Source organism: Haliaeetus albicilla, chromosome 30 (assembly GCF_947461875.1).
Source record: "Haliaeetus albicilla chromosome 30, bHalAlb1.1, whole genome shotgun sequence".
NCBI classification, from domain to species: domain Eukaryota; kingdom Metazoa; phylum Chordata; class Aves; order Accipitriformes; family Accipitridae; genus Haliaeetus; species Haliaeetus albicilla.
Window position 1 is genome coordinate 1,961,795 of NC_091512.1, and position 9,581 is coordinate 1,971,375.

The window sequence follows — 9,581 nt, forward strand, 5'->3', positions numbered from 1 at the left end:
GGTTAGGGTTTTTTTTAGGGCTGGGGTGAGGGCTAGGATTAAGGCCAACATGTTAATACTAGGGGTAGAGGCTAGGGGCTAGGGTGAGCAACCGGGTAAGTGTAAGGATAAGGGGTTCTGGGTTTGGGATTTGGCTTAGATGTAGGCTTTGAGGTTAGGGATAGCCTAAGCTCAGCTAGGTTAGTAACAGTGGATTACTGTCAGGGGGAGGAGGAGTATTTAGGCGTAGGGTTAGGGTTTAAGGTTACTAGTTAGAGATAGTGTAAAAGCTTAACAAGAATGTTTTCACAGTCAGTGTTTTCACAGCAACATCCCCTTAACCCATTTTACCTCTTCAAAAGCTTTTGTTTCTGTTGGTCGAGGCCCTCTTCCCTCCCCCAAATCTCCCATTCCTTTTGCCCAGGCTCCTCCTGACCTCCCCAAATGTGTCATCTTGTTGAGGGTGGCTTCCTGATGACCTTCATGACCTCAGAGTATCTCTCTCCCTGCTGCTGTTGACCAGTCAGAAGTGACCTCACAGCCACCATCCAAGGAGACATACTGTCTGCTGTGCTTGAGAGGCCTCTTCACAGCCTACCCAGCAGCACTGGAGGAAGGTGATGCCCTGCACCACCCCAGAGCTTCCCTGCCTGCAAACCCACTCATACATCCAAAGGATTCCTGCATCACTTTTCCTGCATGGGTGCTTCAGTTACCACAGGGCATCTTGGATGCCATGGCCATTTCTGTGCGGACAACTGAATGAAGACCAGAATGTAACTTTTAGAAAAATGTGGAAGCCTATGCAGAAAAGGAAACCTATGTAATAGCAGAAAAAGTCTTTATTTCCAGCTTTTAATGATCTTTTATGAAATTTTGCTGATCATGGAGGGATGCTGCTAGTATCTGGCTCCTCAGAGGACTTTGTACCACTGATGGAATTTGTTTCTGATCATCCAGCCAACTTCCCATGCACTGCATCGTCCACGTCTTCAGTCCAGATGTCAACAATCTGCTCTAAGGAGACTATGGGAAACCACATCCAAGGACTTGCAAAAGTCGAGGTACACAGCATGCCCTTCGTTCCCCTCCCACATGGGTTCAGCAATCCTTTTCTTGTCCTTCAAGCAATGGAGACCGCTGCAAGAGCATTTTCCCTGTCACCTTGCCAGGGACTGAGGTGAAGGTGGCCAACCTGTAACACTCCCCATCCTCCTTTTTGCCCTTCTTGAAGATGGGTTTGAGATTTGCCTTTTCTGAGGATCTTGGCTTTTTCTGTTTCCTCTCCCGGAGCAAGCAGCTTGCAACTTCCAAAACAAGGACACTCTTGCTGACTCCTGCTCTGATCCTAAGTGACAAAAGCTAGTCCAACCTGTTGCCTGTCACAGAGAGGACCCCCACAAATCCAAGCTTCCCCTTCATACAGGGGGCATAGTCCTCATCCTCTCTGCTGCTCGCTGGGCAGAGCCTGTATCCCTCCATTGCAGCACCACAGCTCAGCAAGCTGTCCCACCACGTCTCCTTTAAGCCAAAACCATCACAGTTCTATGACACAGTTCTATGGGTCTCCAGCTCCTCCTGGCAGTGCACTTTTGCCACAGCATCTCAGCTGTGGCAGCATACTGGACCACAGACTTCTCACAGGGAAACCTGAACGCTGGTCCTGACCAGAAAATTATTGAACATCGAGTTCTTAGGGCTGTGCTGTGCTGCACCCTGCTGCATGTACAGCACGGCCATCAAACCTGTGTTATGCTGCACTAATCCATTGGCCACAGGACAACCTCAGCAGCATATTATCACACAAGAGCCTGCAGGCAGGTCCCACTCTGTACTGGACATCATGCCTATTGCATGGCCTTGCCTGTATCTAACAGTGCAGCAAAACATTCTCATGAAAACATCATTTCTGTTTGACTGTTGAAGCGATGAGTAGAGTTGTTCCTTGTAAGAAAATCCTACAGTAGCTTGAATGACCAAAACAGGAGACTGTCTTCTATGGATGGGGTCTGCATGGTTTGCTGCATTCAGGTAGAAGGCCTGTTCAATGCTACACCACCTGGGGTTCCCACCATCTAAAGGGGTCTGAGATGATCTGCATGGTTCTCTCCTTATAGTGTTAACGATGATGAACATAATTTTAAAATGTAGCTCACAGTGTCCAAGTTCCTTTCTTATTGGGGTCATAACAGACCAGCACCTCCTCGAGAAAAAAACACCCTCTCAGCACCCTTGGATGCAGCCCCTATGGTTCCCATGGACTGGTAAGGGTGTAGTTTGCTTGAGTAACCCCGCGCTTGATCCCCATCCACTGCTGGTTGTTCTCCTCCAGAGTCCTGCCTCACAGCTCAAAGGCCTGGGAGACCTGGCTGGTATTAATGGAGGCTGTGACGTAGAGTACCTCAGATCTATCTAGATCTACTCTTCCTCATTTCAGCAGTGGCCCTACCTTATCTCTTTTTCTCCTGTAACAGTTCCTGAAGTATCAAAAGTTCATCTTGGTGCCCTTGAAATCCTTATTGAGCCTCCACCGAGTTTTGATATGGACCATTGCTGTGCTTGGAGCATGATGTCCTTGAAGACAAGATGTATCCAGGCACACTCTGAAAATTCTTGGTCTTTTCATTGATTGGATCATCAAGGGAGTGATAAAAAACCCCTGTGTGACATGTTTCTGTTCATGCAAAGCCTGCAGCTCTTGGGTGGAGAAGGAGCAGACCTTGCCTGTCTGATGGCATCTGATGACTGATGCCTCTGACTGATGGCTTTAGTGTATGGCAAACAGGCACCAAACCGCACTCTCTGTGATGCCGTCTGGGACGTCTATGACGCACCCACCCTGAATGGGAATTGCTTTCCAGCAGCTCCTGTGAGGTCCCTGCAGCCTTGGCATCTCGAGTAGCTCTGTGGCCCTGGAGTTGGACATTAACCAGAGGACCTGCCCTGAATTCTGTTAGGCAGTGTGGGGACGAACATGGGACATATGCCATTATAGTCAGTGGAGCTATAGTAAATTCAGCTGATGGAAAAGAGAGAGACCCAGCTCTCGCTAAGGTACATGACTGCAGTCATTCATATGAATACCTGTATCAAGTGCCATGGAGATAAGGAGTAGGAGAAGCTTCTTTTCGCCTTTAGTTGGGCATAAGCTGTGCTGTCACTTGGCCAAAGGAATTTCCCACCAGGCTCATACAGCATTCCCAAGATGTTGCCCTGTCTCTATGAACTTCTGCATTACAGTTTGCTGTTACCTACATGTATCTTGGACCACCTCTGGCAGTTCAAATGTCACCAAGTTTATGCATCTGAACACCTGACTCCTGCCTTTGCTCTCCATTAATTCAGATGGGAGCTGAGACAAGGAGCTCCCCTGCAGGTGTCCATTTTGCTCACACCTGAAGTGAGGCAAGAGGAATCCCACGTCCTGTGGCTTTGTGGTGTGCATGGGAGGGAGCTGAGCCTCCTTCAAATGCCATGAGTAGAAACGCAGGATGAGATGCCTCCATTGACCCATGGATCCCTTCCCTCAGCAGGGGTAAAGGAGATCCCTGCCTGCCTCTCTCTGGGTATCCTGTCTAAGAATAAGACCAAAAAAAGTGGCATGTAAATAAAACTTTGTCTCTGAGAGGAGAATTTTATCTCGGGAAAGAAGTGTCTGTCTCTAGCTGAGGGAGGCAACACCAGTGTTTGCTTCAGCCTGTTTCCCAGCAGGTTCCCCTGGAGGCCCAGGGACACATGGAGGGAGCCCAGAGGGGGCAGAGAAAGTGCTGCCTTGGGCTGGTCCTCTGCTGCTGAGCTGGGCTGGGCTCCTGGGATGGAAAGAGCTCATGGCAAGCAGGCAGCACTGCAGAGAGACAGCTCTGCCCAGGAGCAGCTCCTCTGCAAAGCACAGCAGGGCTGAGGGCACTGCCTGCAGGCACCGAGGGGAGAGAAGTAAGGCAGAGAGAGATATTAAAGGCAGTCTGGGGTGGGAGGAGAGAGGAGAGCTGACTTGGAGACAATTTTTCACAGCCCTTTTACAGGGTGAGTGTCTAGCTGCAGGGCAACGTACCTGTGGTTTGTGGAATGATCTCCTAAAGATGGAGCATCCCACAGCATATGAGATATGTCAGGAGGACTCTCACAGTTTGTGCAGTATAGAGAAAAAGTACGTGCTTTGAAGCACAGCTTCCGTGCTGCACCCTCAGAGGGACAGGGCATGTCAGCTGCCTTCACCCGGGGATGGCTGCAGAGTGTGAAGGTGGGTGTGCAGCCAGGGGTGCCCAGGGCTGTCCTGAGCAGGGTCCTTGCGGCCAGGGGTCTGTGTGCTGGGGCAGGGACTCTGCCGCTGGTCAGGGTTAGTACTCTGCCTGCCTGGGGATCTCTAACAGCAGAGTGGGGAGAAGCTGTGGGTGGAAGAAGCAACTTGCAGCAGGGCAGGGTCCTTCTGCTGACAAGAGGGTGCTGTGTGGATCAGGTCTGCTCACAGCTCCAGAACATCCCCAGCACATTTCTGAGGGCACTTTTCAAGGGCAAGGTCAAAGCAGGGGTTACTATAAACATAAGGAGCTTTCCTGAGTTTGTGTTTTCAGTTTACTACTCTTGGGGAGTGTTCAGGAGAAATGGAAAAGGAGCTGTCATGCTTGGAGAGATCACTGAGACTCCTGAGCTGTAACTCTGAGGGGTCAGTAAGTCTGATAGGAGCCTCCTGAAGTAGAGCACAGGGACTGAGAACAACTGCCTGGCTGTGTTGTTGTCTGGGAGGTGGCATGTACAGCTGGGTAAGGGTAAGTCTTTCCTGAGACTTCAGCTGCCTCTGCCTTTGCCTCTCTGAGCCAATCACTGCATTTTTCCCTGTTTCTCCACTAGTCTGTGTTATTGCTACTGTTACCTTGTTCCTGCTGTCAGGCTCTCTGGGGGTGGGAGTTTCAGCTGCAGAGTCACACACTGATCTTGTGGGTCCTCCCATGCAGCTGTGTCCATGGGAACAAGGATACAGGTGTCCAAGCTTTCCTCCAAGCTGTGGGCAATGCAGCCTGTGTCATTCCCTATCAAAGGAGCCGACTCTCCCTTCCTGAGATACCATCATCAGGACACTTGGCTACCTCCTCAGGATGACCTTCCAACCTGAGAGCTGCCCTCCAGGATGCAGGTCTGTCCCATAGCATCCTGGTGTTCCTAAATGCCCCATGGAAAAACACAGAGACACCATGATTGAGGAAATGCTGCTGGGTTTGTGAAATGAACCATGTGTGTCCTTGGCAAGAGGTGGGGTGCAGAGACCTTCAGAAAGGGGGAGTCACTTGGTGCTGGGCAGTGGGTGTCTCTGCTCTCAGTTGTGCCTGGAGCCTTTTCAGGTTAACACGGGAGTGTGATTACCCTCCATCTCAGAAAGGAGCAAGCTCAGGGTAGCTGGCAACATGACAGAGTGACAGATCAGCTCCCTTCATTCTGCACTGTGGCGCAGGCAGTACTCTTTCCTCATAGGACCCACTTTATTTTCTCTGAGTGCAGCAGAAATGATGAGGGTTTCTGAAATCCAAGATTATTACCAGGTATGATGGGGGAGAGCTGTAACCCCCAGCCTCCCCCCCTCTCTCAAACAATGCTTTGTTTGTGTATTCTTAGCCCTGGGAGTGCAGATGTTGACAAACACTTTTAGTTTAGGAGCAGTTTCATCTGAGCAGTTCAGACACCAGGACTGACTGACACCATTCCCAGAAAGCCACTGCTGCAGAGCAGGGCTAATTCCTTGGCAGCCAGTAGTCAGAGGTCCTGATCCTCAGGGCACACTCAGCCAGCACCAACCAGAGCTCCAGCAATGGAGCTGAATGAAAATATCATTGCAATAGTAAAGGTGCTGTGAACGTGTAGTATGAGATACGGCTTTGATATTGCTCAAAGAATAAGGCCCTAACTTGTCACTGCCCTTAACTCCCTGTTCAGTGCTCCACACCCAGAGGCAGCAGATGTCCAACAGCAGCTCCATCACCCAGTTCCTCCTCCTGGCATTTGCAGACATGCGGGAGCTGCAGCTCTTGCACTTCTGGCTCTTCCTGGGCATCTACCTGGCTGCCCTCCTGGCCAACAGCCTCATCATCACCACCATAGCCTGTGACCACCGCCTCCACACACCCATGTACTTCTTCCTCCTCAATCTCTCCCTCCTTGACCTTGGCTCCATCTCCACCACTGTCCCCAAAGCCATGGCCAACTCCCTCTGGGACACCAGGGCCATCTCCTACCCAGGATGTGCTGCCCAGCTCTTTCTGTTTCTCTTTTTGATGTCAGCAGAGTATTTTCTTCTCACTGTCATGGCCTACGACCGCTACGTTGCCATCTGCAAACCCCTGCACTACGGGACCCTCCTGGGCAGCAGAGCTTGTGTCCACATGGCAGCAGCTGCCTGGGGCAGTGGGTTTCTCTATGCTGTGCTGCACACTGCCAGTACATTTTCACTACCATTCTGCCAAGGCAATGCCGTGGACCAGTTCTTCTGTGAAATCCCCCAGATCCTCAAGCTCACCTGCTCGGATGCCTACCTCAGGGATGTTGGGGTACTTGTAGTTGTTGTCTGTGTAGCTGTTGGATGTTTTGTTTCCATTGTGCTGTCCTATGGGCAGATCTTCAGGGCTGTGCTAAGGATCCCATCCAAGCAGGGACGGCACAAAGCCTTTTCCACCTGCCTCCCTCACCTCATCGTGGTCTCCTTGTTTGTAAGCACTGGCATGTTTGCCTACCTGAAGCCCCCCTCCATCTCCTCCCCGTCCCTGGACCTGCTGGTGGCAGTTCTGTATTCAGTGGTGCCTCCAGCCGTGAACCCCCTCATCTACAGCATGAGAAACCATGAGATCAAGGATGCCCTGAGAAAACTAATCACTGGATGCTTTTGAGAAGGAATATAGTTCCTTTTATCTTTTGCATAGGACTCATATCTCATTACAGGGTCAGCCTCTTCTAGTGTATCTTTTCTGATTTTTGGTTTCATGGCTTCGTTATTTGTTTTGTTTGGGGTTTTTTTGGGTTTTTTGTTGGTTTTTTTTTTGCTTTGTTTTACTTTGTTTTCCTAATCGGAATGCTTTCCACAAAGAAATGTCTTTATTCCTCTGGTTTCTAATTCACAGTCTATCCAGATTTTCTGTGACCTGAAGGCTGTGCAAATGAGGAGCCATACCCTCTGTGTATTTAACCAAAATAAAGGGCCCTGCAGTGATTTGTTTTTCTGAGATCCTTCCTCCAAGACCTTCTCTGCAGCTGCAGGGAGCAGTACCTGTGTGCAGAGGGGAAGAAGAAAAGAGTCCCGCCACAGCAGCTCTGCCAGGGAGCACCAGTGCTTGGTCTTTCCTGAGCTGCTCTCTTCCCACTTCCATGCTTTCCTTCTGAACCCTTTGGTTGGTGGAAGGCCTGAGTGCTCTTCAAGCATGGTTACAGTCCTGCTGTTTGGCAGGCCTGTGGCCGCAGGCAAGTACAGGCAGTGGGCACTTGTGTGATAGGGCTGGCCTCCATAGCAGCATTTCCATCATACAAGGGGATCTCCTCAGGCCTTGTGCCATGGATGCCCCCCACTCCTGGGACTTACCCCTCTCCACTCTAGAGGAGCTGTTGTGCGCTTCAGAGGGTCTGGGGCTGTGGGGTGAGTGCCCAGAGCTCTGTCGCACCCTGTGGTGGGCACTGCTGTGGGGCCATGACAGATTGAGCTGTGCTGGGGAGAGGGCAGGGGAGGTGTAGGGAGGTCAGGGGCAGTGGGAAGAGTTTAGGGGGAGCTGTGCTGGGCTGGAAAGTTCCTAGGTGAGAAAAATATCAGTGTATAGCTTGTAGTGTGTGACCATGCAGGGCAAGAACTCACACCGGGGGTTTGTGGTGCAGAGGTAGGGCTTGTGGAAAGCATGGAAGACATGCAGGTGCAGGAGAGAGGAGGCTGGTCTGTGGCCTTGGTGGTATGGACAGACACAGAAGGTTGCTCAGGGTCTTTGTCACTCCCAGTGTCTCTCATTGGCCATGTCCAGCACTTGCTGGTCACCCCAACTTGACAGGTGATTTTTGCTGTGAGGCCATCTCCACCTTCCTGCTGGTCCAAGGGCTGGTTTGGGGGAACGGACAGCCCTGTACAGCCTCTCTCCTTCTGAAGACCCTGGAGCAGAGCTATCTGCAAAGCCCCGTATGGGACAAGTCTGCAGTAGGGTGTGAGAGACTGTGTTGGCTGGTTGTCTCGACACTGCTGCTGCCTCAACATCCGGTTGTTGTGGGGGAGTACGCACAAGAAGTCCCTGAAGAAACCGCCATATCCGCACCTACCGAGCTGTGCTTGCCCACGAGCAAGGTGAAGAAACCACCATGAGCACCTGGGCATGCGCCCATGGAGGACTCGGGGCGGCACATAGGATAATGAGTTCTGTGGAAATGGGTGGACTTTTCAGAGAAATCGTGGGGACCGGGACAATAAAAGAACTGCGTAGTCCCCCCTCAAAAAGCAGAAAAGCAGGGAGAGCTGAAGACCAGCACCTGAAAGACATCTGAAGGACTGTAACACCTGAACCTGAGAGAAAGACACCTGGCTGGCAGCAGAAGAAGAACCCGACCCTCCATCACCTGCATCTGGACCGACTCATTGCTGGCTTCGTGGTGGTGGTAACTAGTCTTGCTATCTCTCTTCTGTTTTCTTGCTTAGGTCTGCCTCTTTGTCCTTTCTTCTTCCCTCTGTCCTATCGCAGTTATCAGCTGTTATAGGAAATAAATCTTGGAAGGTTGTACAGCATCTGACCTCGTTTGTGTCTTAATCTCGCTCTTGGGATCATTTAAGAACCCTCCCCGATATTGGATCGGGACACCTGTGTCTGATAACCTCATAGGCCACAAGGAGGAGATGGGTGGGAATGCTATGGTGAGGTCAGCTGTGCCTCAGGATCTCATGGGACAGCAGGAGGCACAAGGCTGGGAAGGTGGCTGGGAGGTCCCTTCTGTCCTTGGAGTTGATAGGCCAGCAGAAGGAACATGGCTGGGAAAGGGACTGTGAGGTCACTTCTTTCTGAAGGAGCTGATAGGTCAGCCCTTGACTCATGGCTGGGGTATGTGCTTTTACGCTCACATCCGCCAGTGTCTCTGACAAGCCAGCAAAAGTGTGTTGATTGTGAGAATCCCTTTCCCTAAGTACCTGGTAGGCCCGTCCAGGGCGAGGGCTCAGATATGGGTTCTCACACCTCTTCTGCCTGAGTACATGGCTGGGCAGCAGCAGGCACGTGGCTTGGAAGATCACGGTGAGGTTACTTCTGTCTGGTCAGTTGCCATGCCACAAGAAGGCTGATGGGTTGGGCTATCACTCCGACACCAGTTATGTCTGAGAAGCTCATAGGCCAGTAGGAGGCACATGGCCATGAAGGTGAGTGTGAGGTCATTGGAATCTCCAATCTCTTGGGGTCATTGGCCATCAGCAGACACATGGCGGCATGTCGACTATGACATCACTTCTGCCTGAGAATCTGATAGCCAGCAGCAGGCACATGACTTGGTGCTTGTTCTGTACCCAGAGGTTCTGGTTTCTTATGTCCCCAGTAAGAAAGGCACGCAGCCTCGGTGCAGTATCATTTAAAATGCCTTTTGATAGAGCAAACACTACAAACAGTGAA

The 9,581-nt window shown here is 51.1% G+C and overlaps 1 protein-coding gene across 1 annotated transcript; it reads left to right on the forward strand.

The window, feature by feature from the left end:
• The first annotated feature begins 5,927 nt into the window (after positions 1 to 5,927).
• LOC138682961 (olfactory receptor 14C36-like) lies at positions 5,928 to 7,140 on the forward strand. Its single transcript, XM_069774490.1, has one exon. The coding sequence runs from the start codon at positions 5,928 to 5,930 to the stop codon at positions 6,849 to 6,851; it is 924 nt and encodes a 307-aa protein (XP_069630591.1). The 3' UTR covers positions 6,852 to 7,140.
• The last annotated feature ends 2,441 nt before the right edge of the window (positions 7,141 to 9,581 follow it).

Excerpts from the sequence above, each read along its gene's own strand:
- LOC138682961 (XM_069774490.1), top strand. The coding sequence starts at position 5,928 with ATGTCCAACAGCAGCTCCATCACCCAGTTCCTCCTCCTGGCATTTGCA.